This window comes from Eleutherodactylus coqui, chromosome 4 (assembly GCF_035609145.1).
Source record: "Eleutherodactylus coqui strain aEleCoq1 chromosome 4, aEleCoq1.hap1, whole genome shotgun sequence".
Lineage (NCBI taxonomy): Eukaryota > Metazoa > Chordata > Amphibia > Anura > Eleutherodactylidae > Eleutherodactylus > Eleutherodactylus coqui.
This window is the reverse complement of record NC_089840.1, coordinates 268,609,371-268,634,355: the sequence shown is the minus strand read 5'-3', so window position 1 is coordinate 268,634,355 and position 24,985 is coordinate 268,609,371. Positions and strand designations below refer to the sequence as shown.

General features: G+C 47.9%; 1 protein-coding gene across 1 annotated transcript; it reads left to right on the top strand.

Moving 5' to 3' along the window:
• The first annotated feature begins 3,137 nt into the window (after nt 1-3,137).
• On the top strand, nt 3,138-4,348 carry LOC136626685 (uncharacterized). The gene is made up of 4 exons (XM_066601704.1): nt 3,138-3,270; nt 3,360-3,501; nt 3,652-3,802; nt 3,901-4,348. The coding sequence occupies exons 1-4, from the start codon at nt 3,220-3,222 to the stop codon at nt 4,346-4,348; spliced, it is 792 nt and encodes a 263-aa protein (XP_066457801.1). The 5' UTR covers nt 3,138-3,219.
• Nucleotides 4,349-24,985: the final 20,637 nt, after the last annotated feature.

Below are 24,985 nucleotides of genomic sequence, written 5' to 3'. Positions count from 1 at the left end.
TAATCTGAAAGCTTGGGATGATAAACCAACTATTCTGGCTGCTACAGAGCCCAGTCATCCTTGGGTGTCCATGGTTTTTGTCTCACAAACATAGAGTCCTAGCTTAATTTCCAGAATGTCTCCTTGGTTCTGCGACAATAAAGAGTAGCCATTAGAGATGAGCGAGCATGCTCGGTAAGTTCAGTTACTTGAGCGAGCGTCGCTCTTCTTGAGTAACTGCCTTCTCCTCCGAGCGTGCTCGGGGGGGGGGGGGGGTGTTGAGAGGGGCAGCAGGGGGGAGAAAGAGATCTCTTTCACTCACCCCCCCCCCCCCCGCTCTCCTCCGCTCTCCCCCGCTGCCCCCCCCCCCGAGCACGCTCGGAGGAGTAGGCAGTTATTAGAGAAGAGCAATGCTTGCTTGAGTAACTAACCTTACTGAGCGTGCTCGCTCATTTCTAGTAGCCATACTTATTTTTTTTCTTCTTTAAAAATGTACAAAAAAAGTGATAATAAGCATCTTTACAATATGTTTTATCAGCCTATTCTGTACTTTTCTTGTAAAAATCTCCCCAGGTATGAAGCTAGCTCAAGCTGTGCCCCCTGTGTTATTTCTAGTGCAGATACAGCAGCTGTTATAGAACAGTATAATAATAATGTCTGGATTCATATTATATGTCTATATATATACATATATACATATATATATATATATATATATATATATATATATATATATATATATATATATTTCCATTAATTATCCTGCCCTGACATCCAATTTTATATATAGTTTCTGCTGCCATTCCCCAGCGTTATGAAGAGAAGAAGCTGGCCACTTCCCACCGGACCCCATTTACTGTAAGCCTGGGTTCACACAGGGCAGATTAGCAGCGGTTTTGCCGCGGCTTGCCGTTGCATATCCGCATTGCGGCCATTCCGTCGCGGTTGCAGTGCAATGCAGTGCCAATGTGTTTGGCAAAAATCTCATTCTCACTGGGCGTAAAATTTACCGCAAAGCCGCAGTGCGGATAAGCAACTGCGTCGCGGTTTTGAAAGATGCAGTATGTCCATTCTTTCGAATTTCCGCAGCATTTTTTTTCCATAGGGCCCCATGGACACAGCAAAAACCGCAATGAAAACCGCTATTGCTTATTTTGTCGCGGTTTTCAAAGCGGTTCCGCAGCTGCTTGTCCACATGAGAAAGGAGGGGCAATAACAGGAAGTGGTTCTGCGGCCATTTTAGACGCTTGGCGCCATTTCAGCCTGGACTGCATTGGGAGAGGAAGCAGGGAGCAGGAGCTCAGCCGGCAGCACCCCACCGAGCGGCACCAGACCCTCCCCAGCGGCACCAGTACACCCATTGGCAGCAGCACTATCACCACCACCGGTAGGCACTTCACTGATGCCCAGGGGAAAATATTGGCCAACAGGCGGAAAACTCCCAACCCCGTCAGTGGCCGGAAAAGCACTGCCAGCAGCGGTGGCACCACCACTAGCCCCAGCGGCGGCAGCACTAGCCCCAGCGGGCCCACCACTACCCCCAGCGGGTCCACCACTACCCCCAGCTGGCCCACCACAGCCTCACTACAACCCCCATTGCGACCACGCCCAGTGGCGGGAAAAGCAGCGGCGGCACCACTAGCCCCAGCGGAGGCACCACTACAACCCCCAACGGGGCGAGCAGCATGTCCACCACAGCAGCACTACTACCCCCAACGGGGCGAGCAACTGGCCCACCACAGCAGCACTACTACCCCCAACGGGGCGAGCAACTGGCCCACCACAGCAGCACTACAACCCCCAACAGGGCGAGCAGCCTGTCCACCACAGCAGCACTACTACCCCCAACGGGGCGAGCAACTGGCCCACCACAGCAGCACTACAACCCCCAACGGGGCGAGCAGCCTGTCCACCACAGCAGCACTACAACCCCCAACGGGGCGAGCAGCCTGTCCACCACAGCAGCACTACTACCCCCAATGGGGCAAGCAACTGGCCCACCACAGCAGCACTACAACCCCCAACGGGGCGAGCAGCCTGTCCACCACAGCAGCACTACAACCTCCAACGGGGTGAGCAGTTCTGTCCACCACAGCAGCACTACTACCCCCAACGGGGCGAGCAACTGGCCCACCACAGCAGCACTACAACCCCCAACGGGGCGAGCAGCCTGTCCACCACAGCAGCACTACAACCCCCAACGGGGCGAGCAACTGGCCCACCACATCAGCACTACTACCCCCAACGGGGCAAGCAACTGGCCCACCACAGCAGCACTACAACCCCCAACGGGGTGAGCAGCCTGTCCACCACAGCAGCACTACAACCCCCAACGGGGCGAGCAGCCTGTCCACCACAGCAGCACTACTACCCCCACCGGGCGAGCAACTGGCCCACCACAGCAGCACTACAACCCCCAATGGGGCGAGCAGCCTGTCCACCACAGCAGCACTACAACCTCCAACGGGGCGAGCAGTTCTGTCCACCACAGCAGCACTACTACCCCCAACGGGGCGAGCAACTGGCCCACCACAGCAGCACTACAACCCCCAACGGGGCGAGCAGCCTGTCCACCACAGCAGCACTACTACCCCCAACGGGGCGAGCAGCTGGCCCACCACAGCTACCACCACCGGCAGCAGCACTTTCAGCACCACCATCGCAATCACCTCTAGCAGCATCGGCAACCTCTGCTAAAAAAGGTAAGTAACTACTTCACCACATTATGCATTGAAGGCAACCCGCGTCCAGCTCCACCCACTCCACCTTCTTGTGCTCTCTCTTCGCAGCTTTACGCCCTTTTGCGTGCCTTTTTTGGCCATTGCCACCCGCAGTATTCGCTGGTTAGCTCCCTTGCTTTACTCAACTGTTGCATGGTGTACCTTTCCAAGGGTCACGCTCGGTGTAACATCGGTCATTTCCACCATTGTATGGCCCCCACACCCGGTTGCATGGCATTTTTTTGCACGGCCGAGGACACGCGTTTAGTCCAATTTTTGCATAGCCGACCCACATTTTTTCTTACCACTTTTCCTTTTACATTGTTGTCCTCACTTTGGCTTGTCACTTTTGTGTAGATGTGATCGTAAGCGATATTTTTGGCGACTTGCAATTGTGTGCTAGTGGGCCAAGATGTGTATATGATGAATGTTAACTGTTTCTTATTGCTCACAGGACTACCTACATTTTCTGCAGTCGCCCAGTGCATTCCGTTTGCAACGTCAAGCCACTTTCCGGAAAATGGCCTGGTATCAACGAATGGGGATCAACGTCGTCAGGATGATAACCTTGGTGAGTGTAGTCTCCGCTGACACAACCATATCCACCCCCCTCGGAATGCAATTCAACTGGTTTTTCCCTCCACCCCCCCCCCCCTGCAGGTTGAAAGTAGGCCGGAGATTTGGGACCCAGCCGAGCCAGGCTACAGTGACCGCGACATAAAGGCGGACGCCTGGAATGCGGTCTGCACTGGGATGTATCCCGATTGGGACTCCGCTACAGCTGCCACCCAAAGTGAAATCCGTAAGTTTACAGTATTGGTTGTAACGCTTTGGTGTTTCTTTCTTCCATGTATTTTGAACTGTACTGCATCTAACCACACTGTTTATTGCAGCATGCGGTGGATTCCATACTTTTACATTCTGCTTTTAACCATGTTTTATTATATTGCAGTTAAAGACATCAAGAATCGCTGGAGGTCAGTTCGGGACCGCTACAAGAAACACGAGAAAGAGTGTGAAAAAAGCGGCATGTCCCCGTCTAAGAAAAACTGTCCAAACCAGGAAATACTGCATTTCCTCAGAACAAGTCGAGCATTGCGTCCGTAAGTGCTGTATTTTAGGCGAGCTTTTATAGCTCAGCTTCACTGTTGTTGCATTTTGATGTTCTATGTCTCTAACGGTACTCTGGTTTCGTCCACAGATCCAGCGGGAACATCACGGCCGCCCCTCCCACGGTCGAAACCGCTACAGCCGACACAGAAGGGCAGGAAGAGGAGTCACGGGATGATGATATCAGAGAAGGTACCCCAACCTTGGAAGACAGCCAACGGAGCACGGCCAATTTGTCCTGCACTTCAGTAACACCGGAAGTGGTGGAACAAAATGTGTCGCGTAGCAGCAGTGCTGGCCCTAGCAGCAGAGCATGCAGTAGCCGGGAGGTGAGTTCCGAGCGGACGAGCCGCAGCGTTGAGGCTCGTCCGCGTCGGAAGAACAAGGCAGATGCCGCAAACGAGGCGCTGACGTTATTGCGGCGGGTTGACACGGAGGATCAGTGGGATACAATGGGTGCCACCATTGCGTCACGCATTCGTGAACTGAGGTCGGAGCATCAGTGGGCTATTGCGCCCGTTCTTTACTATGCTTTATAGCTTTTTGCTTCTGAAAGGCCCATTGCTGATAGCTGTACCCTTATTTCGGCAATGAGAAATGCAGCCTTTGCTGTACCACAATCGAACCGCATGTTGCCTCCACCCCAATCTTTGCCTGACCAACCAGGCAGGGTTCCTAGGACAACGGATACCCCATGCACCATGTTTCTCAAGACACTGGCTACGGCGACACGGTCTCTGGCGGGTCCCCTTCCCCTTCCCAGCCATCGTTTCTCTCAATGATGAGCAGCCCTGTGCATCAGACCTCGCAACACACAACCTCGGTACTGTGCTCGCCGCCAAGCGGATCTCAATCCAGTACAGGAGACGGCTCTTTTATCAATTAGACGACACTGCAGTGATAACAGCTGTTGCATGGGGATTACTGCAATGTCTTAGACGCTACCATTGGAAAGTGCTGGATCCGTTGTGATGCTGCCTTTTGTAGCGGTGCATGCAGTTGCCTGCTGTCCCAGAAATCATAACGGATGCTCATGTGAAAGATTGGGGTGCAATTTCTTCCATCGCTCACTGCCGGCTACTATCTGCTCTGCTGCTAAATAGGCAAGGCACACACATTCCTTCCCGTCAGTGGCATGACCGTGAAATTATTCGCAGGTTGTGCGACTGTACGTGAAGGATTGTGTATGTGCGTCTAGAGTGATTTTGTCCGCTGCCTCGCTGTCCTCCAAGGTTGGGGTATTTCACTTCTCGGGGTCATTGCCTTTGTTTGTTGTATTTTAATGTGTATTTTTCATGTTTGCTCCAGTGTAACGCATGTTACCGGAGTTCGAACATGAAATAAACTCCAAGAAAGGCTGATGAGAACAGGGGCAGTCTGTCTGTCGGCCTGTTCCCATCCGCATTTCCCCTTGCGGTATATCCGTCAAGTGTGGCGAAAGCCAAATTGGTATTGGATCGCCCGGCGACAGAGAGAAACGTTACACCATTTACCAAAAAAAAAAAAAACACCACGTGCAAAATGACTGCAACTGTGTGGCGAGCAATGAAACACCAAACCCTGAATTTCGCTATCCAACATTGATGTAAAATAATGTCAGTATTTTAGTGGATAAAAAACGGTCACATACGTCGCTTCCATCTGCTCCTGGGGCGTGCCTAATGTAACGCTTGGTAGTGCTGTGGCGAATAGCTTGTGAATGTGGTTCCATTGCTTGGGTGAAATGTATTGTGCTATTCATGTTGTTGTAATCGTTAAGCGCTGAAATGCTTCAAAAAGGTTACGTTTCAAAACCTATACACCTGCCATGTTCATTAGGCTACTTATTAAAAACCAACATAGCCTAACAATTGTTTCAACTCAACATAAAGTTCAGGTATTTTGTTCGACGACAAAAAATGAAGAGTAATGTTTTTCATTAAATATAGTAAAATTTATTTGTGCAACCTTTTTTCTAACAATTTTGTAAACTTTAATGACCGATCAGAAACTGCATGGACCGCCTTTGGTGGGTCTTGAATAAATGCACTTTATGCCAATAATGTCTTCTGCATCCTTCTGGGGCTGGGCGCCGGGGGAGGGTCACGCTGCAGTTTTAGGGCTGCACACCACCGACACAGGAGAACTGCCATGGCACGGTGCCTTCGTGACTAAGGAAATAGTCAGTGAAGAGTTCTCGAACCTGCACTGCAGTACCAGGCGTGCGACCTGCACCCCAGTTGATGACCGTGTCAAAGGCAGGAGCGAGTTCTTCGACATCTACCTCGGGGCGATAGTCCCGGAGGTAGTTGTGAAGAACACAACATGCCTTGACAAGGTCATCAACTGTGGTAAGGTCTACCATAAGGGTAGTCCCTAGAACTCTCCACTGACTAACCATGATCCCGAAGGCACACTCAACCACGCGACGTGCCCGGCTCAGCCGATAATTAAAAATCCTTTTCCGGGCATTCAGTCCTCTTCGTGGGTATGGGCGCAACAGGTTTGGCAACAACGGGAAAGCCTCATCCGATACCATCACAAAGGGGACTGGATGTGTGGTTCCCGGGAAAGGTTGTGGGGCTGGAAGCGAAACGCCATCTCGAAGAATTTGCATCCAAATCTGTGAAGTTCGCAGCACCCGAGAATCTCCAGTGCTGCCATAGGTGCCGACGTCGATGCAAACAAATTTGCTATGTGCATCAGCCACGGCCATCAGGACAATAGAAAATTTTTTTTTGTAATTATAAAATTTGGAGCCGGAGTGGGCTGGCTGAAGCACACGCACATGTTTGCCGTCGACGGCGCCTATGCAGTTAGGAAATTTGGCAACATCTTGAAAGCCTGCTGCAACACGTTGCCAAGTATCCTCGGTAGGTGAAGGCATCACGATGGGCTGCAATTTCTGCCAGACGGCGCTACATGTGCACCTCACAATTTCGGTGATGGTAGATTTACCAACACGAAATTGGAGATGCAGGGATGCATAGCTCTCTCCTGTGGCCAAGAAGCTGAAAAGAAGCAGAGAAGAGAAACAAAAGTTAGTACACAATGAAGACTTGCATAATGTCAACACTTCAAACAATTATTTAAGTATTCAGATATTAATCTCAACACAAAATTTATAAGAGAACACAGTATAATTCATGTGAAGGAAATAACATGAGCATTGCAGAGGTAGCCATGGGGGAGGTTACATTGTCACTTTACACGCCACACATGGTTCACAATTCCATTCTCCCCATCTACAACATAGGGGAGAGAGAAAGTTAAAGTGCAAATATGTTCCTGCCACACTCAGGTACATAACTAGGGTACGTTGACTGCCGTTGCGCAACAATGGTTGGCCAACTTGGCTGCTATGGTAAGTTCAACAATCTCACTTCTGCCAATGTGTTTCGGAAGTCAACCACCCACAAGATGATGATGCCTGTGTTATGTGCCAGAAGACAGAATATCAAAGACAACGAACTGTTCCACCGCCCTCTCCCAAAAGTAGTAGAGGAGAACCCGAAAACGTACAACTGTACATTTTCAGCAACGTCGCCTGCGAATTAAAAAATGGAGTTTGTCTTCCGCTGGATGAAGCCCTTTGTGACGTCACAAAATTAACCTATTTCCAGCTGTTGAAGAACGTGTGCCTTGGCAGCTAGCAGCGCTGTCTCACTCCACGCAGCAAGGGCGTAAGGTGGTTTGGACTACAACACACGGCCGCTGGGCCAATGGCGGCTATTAACCCTTTCCAATCCATTCTCAGGCCTGCCCCGACATCATAATTTGCCTTCACAGCTGCGATGTGGTGGCAGGCCCAACAGTGCAGTGCAGCAGTGCATCTGCACCCGATCATCAGACACATCAGGTGCAGATGCATTCCTGCACTCATCCTCATCGAGGACCCCCGTAGAGAATGCAGAAAGGGTTTTCAACCATTTCAGCCTTCTCCTTTACACATTACATACCGCTCAATTAGCGCTATGTAATGCATAGAGATTCCGGCAGCCCTGGCGATCATGTGTCCGCCGCGACTACCCGACCCACGGCGGTCACATCAAAGCCGAGCCGGGAGCCAGCACTGTGGGAGGACATGCTTACCTGACTTGCTTCTTGCACATTCTCTTTCTGTCTCCCGGCCATCATGTGATGGCCAGGTGCCACCTGACCACTGCGATCACATCATCGCCGAGCCAGGAGGCAGAAGGAGAATGCGGAAGACGCCGGACAGGTAAGCAGTTCCCTCCCTGCACCGTCCTGAACTCTGTCAGTTCAGGAGGGTGCAGGGACAAAGGAATTCTTTTCACCCATTCTCCCCAGCACCAATTTATTTTGAACTGGGGAGAATGGGTGAGAAAAAAAAAAAAATATTGGAAAGGGTTAACCATTGAAATGCCACTAGCAATTCTGACAGCGGCATTTACATAGCACAAATGGTGTTGAGGGGTCACGCACGGGCAACCAAACACCCACCCGACCGGTGAGTTTGGGGATGCCGTGCACGTGTCATTATGGCGGTGTTGCTAATGAAAGGGGTGCTCGATAGCCAAGCTGTCCAAAAGCAGTGTGACGTAATGCGATTGCATTACGTCCTACTGCCGGAGCAATCACAGCATCGCATGAAAAAATAAAATGTATTGCACAAAACGTGTAAGAAAAAAAAAAATTATACAGTTGCAAATTACATTACGGATAAAACAACTGGGACAGGATAAGAAAGGTTACTTACCGAAGGGTGATGAGCAGCCTTTCTTCTGCAGTGATCGCCTTCCTCATCTGCGTATCCTGGTACGTAAGATCCCGGCGCACCAGCTCCAGAAGGCGGTCAAAGGCCTCCATAGGCAGCCTGCAGAAGGCTACGGACTTCTCCGGATGGCTGCAGAGAGAGAGAGAAAGGGAGAGTGGGCTAAACTAAATACAAATTCTTTGCACAATCTCAAACCTATTCACATCATATGATACACTTCACTTACTTTTTTAAATCTTGGTAAAGGCTTGCGAAATGCCCCTTCGTCCCCCTCTCGGTGAGTAGGGGATGCACCCAGTAGCGCCTCCGGCGCCGGGAAGCATGATCAGTCTGTAAAAGAATATTAGCAGGAATTAAAGAACATGGCAGCAATCGCACTCTAGTCCACAATGCATCTAAGAAACAACAAGGAAACAAAGCACACACTGTCGAAACACTGCTCACCTTTTCTGATTGTTCTCCTTGCATGTACAACATTAGGGCGATGAGTGTGCGGCGGCTGGCGCGCCTCAGCCGAAGTCTTGTGGTAGGCTCCATAGCTCAAGAGAAAATGGCCACAAATTCTTAGCCTCTTCCTACCCTGTGCAGAAATGGGCGTGGATGATGACCTCACAGGAAAGGGTTTTCTTTAGAATCTGCACCTACTAAAATACACAGTCAAATCTGCAACTAAAACCGCGCCTCTCCAAAAAAACCTGCTGCAGTTTTTTCCGCAGCAAAGGACCTGCGGATTTAACTGCGGTTGAACCGCAGAATAACACGCAATGAAAACCGCGACTACATTTGGATATTGCATGCGGATTTGCCGCAGATGCGGCATGGTTGCGGCAAAACCGCGACGTTTATGCGGCAAATCCGCCCTGTGTGACCCTAGCCTTAGGGTCTAGATGCATAGGTTGTTCCATATTGCATATACTGTGACATAACCTGATACACTGAGACCCTAACAGTCTGTGGGGTGCAACAGGGAAGTGGTGTGCTGTGAAGAGGAGAAGCTGAAGCAAAGGACACCAGGAGGAGCGGACAGGAAGGTAATTGAAGCACTTCATGTACTAAATGAAAAGGAAGGGGGTTTGGTACAGTGTAAGGCCTTAGTCAGGCGGGCGTTTTTTCGCGCGATTTGCGGATCGCATGACGGATGCGCATCCGCAAATCGCGTGACCGGAGCGCGCAAGTCGCCCGCAAATCGCCTGAAAATCTGCTCCTAGCCGCGTTTCATTAGAAACGGGCCGGAGCTGTCCAGCGCATTGCATTCAATGGAGACGGCAATAGAGCCGTCTCCATTGAAAGCGATGCTCTGCGGGCGAGTGTGGGATGAATTGTCGGTAAGGGCTTAAATATATAAGCCCTTCCCTGCAATTCATCCTAAAATGTGTTAAAATAAAAAAAAAATTGTATACTCACCTTCTGCCGGGAGTCGGAGCTCCGCGCGGCTGTCCTGCAGTGGGTGTGAAGGGGGTGTGAGTCAGACCTGCCCCCTGATTGGCTCAGCGCTGAGAGGCAGCAGTCACTCACCCATTCATGAATTCATGAATGGGTGTGTGAGTGTTTTCAGCCTCTGATTGGTCAGGGCTGTGACCAATCAGAGGCAGATCATTCAGCAGGCGGGGATTTTAAAGCCGAGAAGCAGTTCAGGAGAACTGACAGCGGCCGCGGCTGGACTCCGGCTGCAGCGGAAAGGTGAGTATACAATTTTTTTTTATTTTAACACATTTTAGGATCAATTGCAGGGAAGGGTTTATATATTTAAGCCCTTCCCGACAATTCACCCCGCGCACGCCGGCAGCCCATTGCTTTCAATGGAGCGGCTGTATTGCCGCTCCATTGAATTCAATGGGCAAACATCGTTCTTCTCTGCCACAGCTGTTACAGCTGTGGCAGAGAAGAATGATTTGTCTTCTATATGTTCTCAATGGGGTCGGCGCTGCTGCCCCCGGCCCCATTGAGCGCATATAGAGAAGAGAACAGGAATCGCAGATCGCAGATAGGTGCGATCTGCGATTTCTGTTCTATAATTTATCGGACGAGCGCATAAAAAGCGCTCATGTGTCCGATACCATTGCAAAGCAATGGTTTTATAAAATCGCCGGACGCATGCGCATGCGCAAATCGCGGCTAAAAATGCCCGTCTGACTAAGGCCTTAGGGTGACTACCCACTACAGTTTTTTTTTAACTGCGAAATTCGCAGTGTTTTTTCTTCTGCAGGGGTCTATGGAACTTGTAATGTTAAAATCGCGATCTCGCAAAATCGCAATTTACCGCGATTTTAACATTACAAGTCCCATAGACACCTGCAGAAAAAAAAAACTGCTTGTGATTGCAAGATCTATTACACATGACAGCTATGAGCAAGCCCAAGTAATATACTTTTCGAGTTTAATTGTGTCTTGACAAGAACAATAGAAGAATATATATATATTCTGTATAACTATAGAATATATGCAGTGAACGAATATATATATTTATATATATATATATATATATATATATATATATATATATATATATATATATATATTCATTGCATCTGTTCTACTCATTGTCCTCGTCCAAACACAATCCAACGCCAAAGTCTGTACTACTGAGTGTGTGTTATATATGTATGCGTGTGCATGTGGCGTGTGTATTAGGGCTTAAACAGATAGGTGTGAAAATCACGGCTGCATAATAGGACGAAACAAAACCATTAATTTCAATGCTTTCATTTCCAATAATCCCGTGTGTTAAAACGCGGAGTTTGAATAGTCTAAAAAAAAAATCACAGCTCATGCACAACTATGCTCCGTAGCAGAGAGCCTATTAGAGCATGGGGACATTTGTTTTTGCCCTTATACTGTGCTATAAAAGCTACTGTGTCTGCACTAGAGAGAACAGTGCGGACACAGCTGAATGTCCCAGTTTAGCTATGCGGTCAGATGGATTTATCAGTATTGTCTTCGCCTAGCTGCACATCTGAAGAGGAGTTTTTTACTAAAAGTGTACAGAATAAGCTAATAAAACATATTGCAAAAATGCTTAAAATTGCCTATTCTGTACATTTTAGAGGAAAAAAGTTTAGGGCAACCACTCGAAGGAGGTGGCTCCGTAAACAGCTGACCCCACCTGTTTTACTAAGCCTACTGAGGACAGGGCTTCAGAGGGGGAGGCAAATGCAGCAGCAGAACAGGTTGGAAGAGGCAGTGGGGTGGCCAGGGGTAGAGGCAGGGCCAGAGCGAAGAATCCTCCAACTGTTTCCCAAAGCACCCCCTCGCGCCAAGCCTCCATGCAGAGGGCTAGGTGTTCAAAGGTGTGGATGTTTTCAGTGAGAGCGCGGACGATCGACGAACAGTGGTGTGCAACCTGTGTCGCACCAAGATCAGCCGGGGAGCCACCACTACCAGCCTCACCACCACCAGCATGCGCTGGCATATGATGGCCAAGCACCCCACAAGGTAGGACGAAGGCCATTCACCGCCTCCGGGTCACACCACTGCCTCTTCCCCTGTGCCCCAACCTGCCACTCAGATCCAGCCCCCCTCTCAGGACACAGGCACGAGCGCCTCGCGGCCTGCACACACACCCTCACCTCCACTGTCCTCGACCCCATCCAGCAATGTCTCTCAGCGCAGCGTTCAGCTGTTGCTAGCACAAGCGTTGGAGCGAAAGCACAAATACGCCACCACGCACCCGCATGTACAAGCTTTAAACGTGCACATTGCCAAATTGATCAGCCAGGAGAAGCTACCGTACAGGCTTGTGGAAACGGAGGCTTTCAAAAACATGATGGCGGCGGTGGTCCTGCGCTATTCGGTCCCCAGTCACCACTATTTTTCCAGGTGTTGCCGTCCAAGCACTGCACGACCACGTCTCCCGCAACATAAATCGTGCCCTCACCAACGCGGTTACTGGTAAGGTTCACTTAACCATGGACACGTGGACAAGTACTGGGGGGAAGGGCCACTATATCTCCCTGACAGCACATTGGGTGAATTTGGTGGAGGCTGGGACCGAGTCAGAGCCTGGGACCGCTCATGTCCTACCCTCACCTAGAATAGCGGGTCCTACCTCGGTGCTGGTATCTGCAGCAGTCTATGCCACCTCCTCTAAACCCTCGCCCTCCTCCTCCTACGCAAACCTCTACCTCTCAATTAAGAAGTGTGAGCAGCACGTCGCCAGCAGTCGGTGTGGCGCGGCAGGCTGTGCTGAAACTACTCAGCTAAGGTGACAAGTGGCACATGGCCCTGAATTGTTGCAGGGTCTGACAGAGCAGACCGACCTCTGACTTTCGCCGCTGAGCCTCCCACCGGGCATGGTCGTGTGTGACAACGGCCGTAACCTGGTGGCGGCTCTGCAGCTCGGCAGCCTCACACATGTACCATGCCTGGCCCACGTCTTCAATCTGGTGGTTCAGCAGTTTCTTAAAAACTACCATCACTTGTCTGACCTGTGCCACGTCTGTGCACATTTCCGCAAGTCCACCACGGACGCTGCCACCCTGAGGACACTGCAACATTGGTTTAATCTGTCAGAGCACCAAATGCTGTGCGATGTGCCCACATGGTGGAATTCTACGCTGCACATGTCGGCCAGGCTCTATGAGCAGCTTAGAGCATTAGTAGAATACCAACTCCAACATGGGTGGCGTAGTGGTAGTCAGCCTCCCCAATTCTTTACCAATTCTTTACTGAGGAGTGGGCCTGGATGGCAGACATCTGCCAGGTCCTCGGAAACTTGGAGGAGTCTATCCAGATGGTGAGCGGTGATGCTGCAATCATATTGTCTATATCTCAGCGCATTTTGGAGAAGGAGGATGAGGGGGAGAAGCAGGAGGAGGAGCAGGAGGAGGGGGAAGAGACAGCTGGGCACACTGCAGAGGGTACCCATGTTGCTTGCCTCTCATTTGTTCAGCGTGTATGGGCTGTGGAGAAGGAGGCAGAGGAAGAGGAGCATCCTGAAAGTCATCTTCCTAGTGAGGACAGCCATGTCTTGCGTAGTGGTACCCTGGCACACATGGCTGACTTCATGTTAGGCTGCCTTTCTCGTGACGCATTCTGGACAACCCCGGATTACTGGGTGTACACCCTTCTTGACCCACGGTACAAGGACAACCTTTACACTCTCATTCCCGAAGAGGAAAGGGGTACGAGAGTGAAGCAACACCACAGGGCCCTGGTGGAAAAAGTGATGCTAAACTTCCCATCTGACAGCGCTAGCAGCAGAAGGCGCAATTCCAAGGGCCAAGTAGCAGGGGAGGCGTGGAGATCAGGCATCTTGTACAGCGCATGCAGGGGAACACTCTCCAAAGCCTCTGCCAGCTTTATGGCTCCCCAGCAAGACTGTGTCACCACTCCCTAGTCAAGGCTAAGTCGGAGGGAGCACTGTAAAAAGATGTGGGGGAGTACATAGCCGATCGTACCACCATCTTCCGTGATGCCTCTGCTTCATACAACTATTGAGTGTCAAAGCTGGACACGTGGCACGAACTTGCGCTGTACGCCCTGGAGGTGCTGGCTTGCCCTGCCGCTAGCATCTTGTCAGAGAGGGTGTTTAGTGCAGCTGGGGGAATAATAACGGATAAGCTTACCTGCCTGTCAACTGCCAGTGCCGACATGCTTACACTCATAAAGATGAACAAAGCCTGTATTTTCCCAGACTTCTCTTCTCCACCGGCGGAAAGGAGCAGTACCTAAAGATTCTTTTAGCTGCAACCGGATGAATAAGCATTTTCTATCACTGGATAAAAGGGGGAATTACCTTTGTCAATCACTCTCGGATATTAGTCCTCCTCCTCCTGAAACAACATGTCATCACACTGAACTGCCAATTTTTCTGCGGCCCAAAAGGCTCTGCTTACAATTTTTTTACAATTTTTCAAAGTTTCAAAAGTATTGATACTTTACCAGAAACCAATTTTTTTCACTGAGCTGCCTCCAGGCTTTGTTGCAAATTAAGCAACAGCGAGCTGTATCTTTAAAAAATATTTCTGGGTTTCACCTGCCCTCTCGGTTGACAAATTTTTCAGAGGTACACTTGTACTCTTGGTAGACTAATTTTTCTGGCCCTCACCTATACTGTTATATAACTAATTTTTCCGGACTTCGCCTACACTAATGGTATACCAATGTTTCAGGGGTTCGCCTACACTCTTGCTACAGAAATGTTACAATGGTCGGTCTATACTTCTACTACAGAAATGGTACTGTGGTCTGCCTATACTGCTACTACAGAAATGTTAGTGGGGTCTGCCTATACTGCTGCTACAGAAATGTTAGTGGGGTCTGCCTTACTGTTCCTACAGAAATGTTAGTGGGGTCTGCCTATACTGTTCCTACAGAAATGTTACAGGGATCTGCCTATACTGCTGCTACAGAAATGTTACAGGGGTCTGCCTATACTGTTACTGCAGAAATGTTACTGGGGTCTGCCTATACTTCTACTACAGAAGTGGTACTGGGGTCTGCCTATACTGCTGCTACAGAAATGTTACAGGGGTCTGCCTAAACTTCTGGTACAGAAATGTTATAGGGGTCTGTCTATACTGTTATTACAGAAATGTTACTGGGGTCTGCCTATACTTCTACTGAAATGGTACTGGGGTCTGCCTATACTGCTGCTACAGAAATGTTACAGGGGTCTGCCTATACTGCTGCTACAGAAATGTTACTGGGGTCTGCCTATACTTCTACTACAGAAATGGTACTGGGGTCTGCCTATACTTCTGCTACAAAAATGTTACTGGGGTCTGCCTATACTGTTACTACAGAAATGTTACTGGGGTCTGCCTATACTTCTACTACAGAAATGGTACTGGGGTCTGCCTATACTGCTGCTACAGAAATGTTACTGGGGTCTGCCTATACTGCTGCCACAGAAATGTTACAGGGGTCTGCCTATACTGTTACTACAGAAATGGTACTGGGGTCTGCCTATACTGCTGCTACAGAAATGTTACTGGGGTCTGCCTATACTGCTGCCACAGAAATGTTACAGGGGTCTGCCTATACTTCTGCTACAGAAATGTTACTTTGGGTCTGCCTATACTGTTACTACAGAAATGTTACTGGGGTCTGCCTATACTTCTACTACTGAAATGGTACTGCGGTCTGCCTATAGTGCTGCTACAGAAATGTTACAGGGGTCTGCCTATACTGCTGCTACAGAAATGTTAGTGGGGTCTGCCTATACTGTTACTACAGAAATGTTACAGGGGTCTGCCTATACTTCTACTACAGAAATGGTACTGGGGTCTGCCTATACTGCTGCTACAGAAATGTTACAGGGGTCTACCTATACTTCTGCTACAGAAATGTTAGTGGGGTCTGCCTATACTGTTACTACTGAAATGTTACAGGGGTCTGCCTATACTGTTACTACTGAAATGTTACAGGGGTCTGCCTATACTTCTACTACCGAAATCGTACTGTGGTCTGCCTATACTTCTGCTACAGAAATGTTGCAGGGGTCTGTCTATACTTCTGCTACAGAAATGTTACAGGGGTCTGCCTGTACTTCTGCTACAGAAATGTTACAGGGGTCTGCCTATACTTCTACAGGAATGGTACTAGGGTCTGCCTATACTTCTACTACAGGAATGGTACTAGGGTCTGCCTATACTGCTGCTACAGAAATGTTACTGGTGTCTGCTTATACCTTTGCTACTGGAATGTTACAGGGGTCTGTTTATACTATGGGTGCACACAGACTTCCCATTGCAGTGTCTTACCTATCTGGCCCAAAAACACTGACTGACCAGGGCATAAATTGTGGGCCAAGGCCAATATGTATTTTCTCTTGCGTTACCACAGTTATCCGGGGCACTGCTTTGGGCCAAACAAGAGGAGCGATACTGCACAAATAAGACGTTCACAGCTGCACTAGCATCGGAGTCCGCTCTATGCCCGCGATTGCTGAGGGTTTGTGCAGAGGTCTATGTCCTCGGCACAGTGAAAGTCTGCCATGTTTGGGCACTCTGATTTCTTCATGGTTCATGTCTTGGGTTGCCCCGGACCCACCTATGCTGTGGGTGCACACAGACTTCCCATAGCGGTGTTTTTATCTGTCTGGCACAAAGTCACTGACTGACTTGGGTAGGGTGCAGTGCAGATGGCTTTCCCCTTGCGTTGTCGATGAGGTATCCGACACCCAAACAGAATGAGTAGTGTGTGGACACATGGATTGCCCATTGCTATGTCACTCGCGGCACCTTAGGCCACACAAGGTTTTTGCTGGGACCGAGCCTGACCCAGGGGCCGCTCACATACTTACCGCACAGACTATAGCGGCATTGGGGAGATGTGTAGAAGTGCTGGGCTGGCACCTGGGTCCTCTTTATGCCCACGTTTGAGGCTCCTGACAATATTGCGATAGAGGTGGCACGGAATTGGAATGATGATCGTGCGTCAATTTATCATCGATTCTCAACAGCATTGTGGGCTATTCCCCCCCCCCCCTTTTTTAAAGAGGGTCGCTGCCTGGCCCTGCCAACCCTCTGCAGTGTGTGCCTGTGGTTCCTCCTCATCGCAAATGCACTTAGAAAAAGACATGAGGATGGTGTAGCTATGAAGCAAGCGTGTGGCATGAGGGCAGCTAAAGGCTGCGCAGGGGAACTTTTATGTGCGCTGTGGACACAGGGTCGTGCGGGGGGTTTGGCAGCATGTAACCTAGGAGAAGAGACAGCGGTGTGACACGCAAGCAGTGATTGTCCTTGGTTGCAGGTAGTGTGTGTGCCTTGCTAATGAGGGTTTGTCCGAAGTAAAAATTGTTAGGGGGGGGGCAGACTCTAGCCCCTATTGTAGCTTAATAGTGGGACCTAGGAGCCTGAGATGCAGCCATGCATGCTGCCCCTGCCCTTCTCTATCCATTTCTGTGGTGTTTCCATGACTTTTGGATGTTTTCCAGAGTGAAGACCTATGCGGAGCATCTGTCATATACAAAAATGCTCGAGTCGCCCATTGACTTCAATGGGGTTCGTTACTCGAAATGAGCTCTCGAGCATCGCGAAAAGTTCGACTCGAGCAATGAGCACCCGAGCATTTTGGTGTTCACTCATCTCTAATAGGAACCCATTGGTTCTTTTAGTAGTGCTCTTTTTGCGTGCCTATTATTGTGCAAAAAAAACGCTCGTGTGACCAAGGCCTTACATTATAAAACGATCTAACAGGCAGTCTATCAAGCTACACCATGGGCCTGGCTACCATAGGCAATCTACAATAGGAGCCCTGCGAGTCTTCAGTAGGCCCCTGGCTGGATGGGCAACCAAACGGCCCCCATGATCTCATCTTGGGAGGACCATTAGAGACTCCCGAACTCTGATTGGGGCAATTAAAGTCTGGTGTCATGCTAATTGTGGCTGTTGCAGGTGGGTGTCAGCTGTCAAAGACAACCAACGCCCTCATAGCCTCCATGTTGTAACTGTATGTTATTGAGCGTTAAGGGGTCAAGGGATATTTTTACTTATAATTGTAATTAAAAAGACTGTCCAGGATTTGCAAAATTGGGCTTCTTACTTTAATGGAGCCAAGCTGCCGTACTAAGCACGACCAAAGGACAGGTGTGGTACTACTTTTGACAAAAGTTGTCATGTTTTCTAATTCTGTTGCTCCTGTTAAATTTACAGTTAACTAAAATCCCCAGATATTAGCTTTGAAGAGAGTAAGAAAATATGGAAGGTTTAACAATAATAATTTATTCAAATTAAGTGATAATGGAGCATTGTGATGAATAATTGTCCTTCTTTTACAGATTATTATATCTATGTACAAATGATAAAGGTTGCAACTTACATCACATTACAAAGTACAAGTAAAAATAACAAGTTGCAACATCCGACTTAACAGAGAACCTTCTCCAGGAATTTACCTTGCATCACTGGCAGGTAGCATCATCTGACTTGTATATCAGTAGCCAGAGGAGTCCACTTTCAAATGGCGCCAATACAGTGAAATTCTCCAGGGAATTGGACAAGTAGCACATTCCTGTACTTGTCTGAATGGCTTCTGTCTTGGTTCCAGAAAGTAAAACTTTTATACTATCTTAACGAAAAATGTCTACATGTCAATGTTCTAGTCTTCATGATAGAATGTTGTTATTTTTTGCCATGAGTCAGAAAAACAAATCTAATGTGTGCAGTCTTTATCTAAAACATACAAAGCTGATTGTGTGCCAATGTAAGGCCCAATTAGATGGGGTGTACTGTCAGGCAAATGATGCCCAACAGCACATCCCAGTAAAGCTCACTCCTGTGCTCACCCCCGGTGCCCCCCGAATCTTTTCACCCAAATAGGCAGTTACTTGAAAAAAGCGATACTCGTTCGAGTAATTGCTCTAAACGAGAACGGTCGGCAATCTCTAGATAATGGCGATCACGTAAAAGTAAAAAAAAAAATAGAAGTTTCCTCTCCCCTCACTAATGCGATCGGTGAGAGAAGATGAAACTTTTTACCGGAGGTCTCCGTATTTGAACCCCTAAGCGATCCTCCTCCGTGAACTTTCCCGGATTCTGCAAATGCGACCACCAGCAAAATGACGGACACATGCACAGGAGGCGGGGAGCCCAGGAAACTTAAAATCTCTTTGCTCCTGGCGATTGACGGTCGCTGAGAGCCTGGAGTAGGGACCTCGTTGAGTGGTCCCCGGTCACGTGATCAAAAGGTAGCGATCTACTTTAGGTCGGTCTCACATGACCGGATAGGTATTACAGATCCCGCATGCAACTGATCAGCAGGTCAATCAAATGCATTGGATTACACAATTTCACTCACATTAGCGGGTCAGAATTACGTAATCCACTCGCAGAAAAGAGAACGCAGCATGTTCTATTTTACCGCGGATATCCGCAAAACAGAGCCCATTGTGCTCCATGGTCGCGGATATACCCGCTGCCCATATGTAACTACATTGTATACGGGCTGCGGGTACCCGCGTCATCGCAAAGCAACTGTGTGGGAAATACAAACAAAAAAAAGGTACTGCGCATGACCGCCTGTGTGAGTACGCAGTTATGCGCAGTAGATTACGCGGCCGTACACAGTGCCACTGCCAGCTCACAGATGGGATCCGCTGCGGGCTTCCGTAAGCGGATTCTACATACGGCCGTGTGAGCCCAACGTTATTCAGACTGCTACCTGTAATACGTAATTTACAAGAAGCCAAGGGGACCCTCACCTTCCTGCAGTTCCAGGAGCAGCTTGTTGAGCGCCTTCAGTGTGAGACCGCCGCATGTCAGCAACATTACGAAGCCTCACAGAGCGCCACTTTTTACACCCCATCCCTGCCACTGAGGTAAAAAAATACCCCCCAAAAAGCATGAAAGGAGGAGGGGATACCCAGTTTTATTGCCCCATGTACCCATCCCAACCAGCCCCCGTAATTATCCCTGTCTTCAGAAATACCACACAGTTCACATTATTACTTTCTGGGGAACACCCAAAAAAGGTGTGTGGGGGTAAAGGGGGTGGGGATATTTTTAGGGAGTGAATTTTTTTTTCCGTACAAGTGAGCAATGTGCCCTGGAATTTATTCAGTTGTGCCTTGCAATCCAACGGGTGTTACCTCCATTAGAGGCCTTGCCATGGGTCCTGTAAGTAGGTTAGAGCCACAACGGGAATGTTTTTGAACACGGGACAAACTGGCGTATCCATTTTGGGGTGAACGTCTTCATTCCTGCGTACACTGTACAAAAAAAACCTGTTTTTAAATTGACACAATTAACAAAAAAAATGAAAATCGTAATTTTTTTCTACTGCTTTGCTTAGATTTATTCAAAAATGGTACCGTTAAAATACACAGTACACCACTAAACGAATTCATTAAGGGATCTAATTTTCAAAATGGTGTCATTTGAAGGGGGTTCTTTATGGTTTTGGCCGCTCAAGAACTCTACAAGTGTGCTATGGGGCCTAAAAAGTCTTTAAGCAAAAGTTCTGCCACTGGCTGCTCCTTTCATTTTGGGCCCTGTTATGCATCCAGACATAAGATTAGGGCCGTAATGGGTATGTTTCTGAAAACAAGACAAACAGGGGTATTCATTTTGGGGTGCAAGGCTTCATTCATGTGTGTGCTGTACAAAAAAAGCTGGTTTTAAAATGACAGAATTGCCAAAAGAACAAAAATCACAATTTTTTCCTTTTGCTTTGCTTGAATTCTTTCCAAAACTGTGTCGTCAAAATGGGCAGTGCACCCCTAGATAAATTCGATAAAGAGTCTAGTTTTCAAAATGGGGTCATTTGGGGAGGCGGGGGTTTTGGCTGCTCAAGGGGTCTACAAGTGTGCTATGGGGCCTAAAACGCCTTCAAGCTAAATTTCTGTTCTAAGCCACTGACTACTCCTTTCATTTTGGGCCCCTTGTGCATCCAGACATAAGATTAGGGCCACAATGGGTATGTTTCTGAACACAGGACAAACAGGGATATCCATTTTGGGGTGAAAATCCTCATTTTCATATGCACTAAAGGAAAAAATATGTCTTTAAAATGACATATTTGCAAAAATGTAAAATTTAACTTTTTCTCCTCTAAATTGAATTAATTCCTGAAAAAAAACTGTGGGGTCAAAATACTCATGACACCTCTCAGTGAATACATTAAGGGGTGTAGTTTTTAAAATAGGGTCATTTGTGGGGTATCTATCATTCTGACACCTATGAGTAGAGATGAGCGAGCATACTTGTTTAGAGCAATTACTAGAACGACCATCACTTTTCTCGAGTGCCTGCCTACTCGGACGAAAAGATTCAGAGGGTGGCGGGGGTGAGCGAGGGGTTGTGGTGGGTAACGGGGGGGGGGGGGGGGGGGCGGGGAGAGAAATATTGCAGTATATGGCACAAGTCCCCTCTGAGGATTAAAAAAAATGTAAAAATAGGTTGAAAACAAAGTTTTTCATTATTATAAAAAGCAGAGGATACTAAAAGTAAAAAAAAAACTTTACCAGTATTCATAATATCTTTTAACCCTTTCCAATCCACTTTCTGATGTCTGACATACTGATTAGAGATGAGCGAACGTACTCGGTAAGGCCGATTTCGCAATCGAGCACCGCGATTTTCGAGTACTTCACTACTCGAGTGAAAAGTACTCGGGTGCGCTGTGGGTGAGCGGGGGGTTGCAGAGGGGAGTGGGGGGGAGAGGGAGAGAGAGAGAGCTCCCACCTGTTCCGCGCTGCTACCCCCCGCTCCAGCACGCCACGCCCCGCCCCCCGGCGACCCCCAAATCTTTTCACCCGAGTAGTGAAGTACTCGAAAATCGCGGTGCTCGATTGCGAAATCGGCCTTACCGAGTACGTTCGCTCATCTCTAATACTGATTGAAGGCTGTACAGCTCCGATGTCGGAAGACGTCCGGCAGGGTATTCTTACTGTAGATTACTGGCCGCTCTGTTGTCGGGGGCTTCTCCAGCATGTCCCGTACCGCAGTGCTGGCTCTAGCCAACAGATGGCGTCATTGTATAATGGTAGAAAGGGAAAGCCCCCTAGGAAACCCTGAATCCAAAATTGAATTGCAAAGGGTTAAAAGTAGTACAGTAAAAAAAAAATGAAATAAACTTGGCATCATCATAGTTGTCTCACCCATGGAATAAGGTTAGCGTGTTATTTTACTGGAGTATATACGCAGCAAAAAGCATACCTCACCCAAACCCCAAAGATGGCGAAATTGTGTGTTTTTTTCCCAATTTCACTCCACTTGGAAATTTGTAATGGTTTTTCAGTGCATTATATGGTACATTAAATAGTAAAAATACAACTTGTCCAGCAAAAAACAAGCCCTCAGACATCTATGTTGACAGAAAAATAAAAGACTAGTAGGGGACAATAGAGGAGAAACTGAAATTTTAAAAAAGTCCACGTGCTCAAGGGGTTAATTGATGATGCCCCATTTTCAGCCTTAACAGCAAGCCAAGTAATTTCAATTGAATAATGAATCACTGGAAGCCAGAGATTCAGTGGTAGATGGCATCCCATGACTGGGCACCTGAATTGGAAAAATACAATACTTTCACAGTTGCAGGTAGATTGAATATCTATTGCTAATGGTAACTGAGGGATAATGGGAATTGGTAGTCCTGCAAATGGAAAACCCCTTTAAGTAAAAAAAATACCCCCAAAGATGTCCATAGCCTTTAATTCTTGTACTTGCAAGGCCAACATTTTATGGAAACCATGTTCAACATTTTTGGAAGATCTGAAGCACGTTGTAGGACATTCAAGGTGGGAAGACAAGAGTCTGTTGAAATATTTTTTGTTTCCCTCTAAGAAGTTTTTGAATTGCACACTTGACATCTTTATTTCTGAGGCTGTACAAAATTGGATTTAGAATTGGAATCAGCACCGTGTTAAGAAGAGCAACTGGCTTTTTACCATTTGAGTGATCATCAGAGGTAGGTATGATATAAACACATACCAGACTCAGATAGAGCGTCATGATGACACTAAGATGAGCGGAGCAGGTGGAGAAGGCTTTGCGCTTTGCCTGTGCCGTCTTCATCCTCATTATGACTAAAATGATGTAACTGTAGGAAGATAATATTATACTAAAAGATATCAGAGCAAGAATTACACCTTCGCTAAAAATAATAGTCATCACTTTCAAGACGTCACCACAGGACACTTTTAACAGAGGCATAAGGTCACAAAAGAAGTGGTCAATTTCTCTATATGAGCAGAATGAAAAAAGGGAAAGCACATAAGTGACTGGTAGGGGGTCTATAATACTGTAAAGCCAACTAACGCCTGCTAGGAGAACACAGACCTTCTTGTTCAAGACACGACTGTAATGAAGAGGGTTGCAGATGGCCATGTAGCGGTCATAGGACATCACCGTCAACAGGCAAAACTCTAAGCATTGGAGGGCAATGTAAAGATGCAGTTGTATCAAACACTGCAAGAAGGACACCAATCTCCAGCCCAGAGCTATCAGAAGAAACCTAGGGAGGATAAGAGTAGTCAAGCAAATGTCCAGAAGGGACAAGTTGCACAAGAAGAAATACATAGGCGTGTGAAGACTTAAATCCAAGTATATAACAAGTATAAGGACTATGTTCTCCAAAAGGCAAAGGAGGTATAGCAGCAGGAAAGGAAGAAATTTTGAAACATATAGATCCGGATATTCATAGAAACCCAACAAGAGAAACCCATCTTCTGTTTTATTGTTAGAGAGCATCCTACATGGACATAGAAAAATGTTACTGAAGAGAACAAAAATGTCATGACATCTTGAGTTCACTTTAGGTAAATCGACGACTCTGACCATGCCAGGTCCTGGGAAGTTCACCAGTTACTATTGAAGTCCTAAAGGGCATTAATAGGGATGAATGGGGTCTATTTAAATTAATCCCCCGGTTTGGGGACAAAATTCTATCCTGGGACAGGAGGAAGAGGAGTATATTACATGAAATGGTTCTTCGATCTGCCAGTTTCAGGCCCTGTTTTGTCCAAGATGTCTGCAGCAATTTTTATCAAGCCAATGTACACTGTGCACTGCTATCTGATTGGCCTGTGCTGCTCTCATGAGCAGCTCTGCCCAATCAGATAGCAAGTACAGTGCATTAATAGTCTAACAATAGCAATGCACTGTGGGAGATTAAGTAGTCTTAAGATTGCCTCTGCCATCTTGGGTGGCCTAAACCAGGACCTGAAACTGATGGATTGGAGAGCCAACAAGGAAGAACTGCATCTTATATACCCACTCCCTGTCTGGTTCGCAAGAAAATCGCGGTAAAATCGCATCTTTGTTCCTGCGATTTTTGAGCGTCAGCGTTGCTTTTTTTAAAAAGAATAACCTCGCATTGCATCGCTGCCGTTCGGGATAAAATAGTGCAATTTTTTACCGCAAAAGTCGATAAGACTTTCTAATGAGAAAATTGCAAGTTTGTCGCATTGCGATAAAAAGCAGGCTCCATAGGGAAACATGGGAGATAAAAAAAAAATAAAAAAATCGCACATCACAGAAAGATAGGGCATGCCGCGATTTTTTTGTTCTCTCAACATCGCATCACTGAAAAAACGCTAATGGGAAGGAAACCATTGAAAATCACTGGTTTCATAATCTACATTTTTACTGACTCTGGCATCAGGCGAAAATCTAATTCTACCGCGGAATCCCGCACCGTACAACCACCGTCCTCACCCGCGGCATGCTCTATTTGCCGCGGGTGTACGCGCGGACGGCTTCCATTGCAGTCAATGGAAGCCGTCCGTCAGGCTATCTTCCGCTGTAGCACAGCGGAAGTTAGCGTGAAGCCGCTTCCCCGCCTACCGCCAACCGCGTCATATGACGCGGCCAGCGCGTCATGTAACGCTGTGGGCGTGTCATATGGTGCGGTCGGCGCGTCACATGACGCTGCGGCACGTCACGCGCTCTATTGCGCATGCGCGCCGAAGCATCATGCAGGACATAGGGCGCCGGATCCGCAGGTAAGTATTGGGGTCTCTGGGGGGCGCCGTCACAGAGCCCATCACGGCCGTGTGAAGCTGGCCTTAGTGTGGTTT

Coding starts and splice junctions, on each gene's coding strand:
- LOC136626685 (XM_066601704.1), top strand. CDS start 3,220: ATGGCCTGGTATCAACGAATGGGGATCAACGTCGTCAGGATGATAACC. Junction 3,271..3,359: donor TCGTCAGGATGATAACCTTG/GTGAGTGTAGTC, acceptor CCCCCCCTGCAG/GTTGAAAGTAGGCCGGAGAT. Junction 3,502..3,651: donor TGCCACCCAAAGTGAAATCC/GTAAGTTTACAG, acceptor ATTATATTGCAG/TTAAAGACATCAAGAATCGC.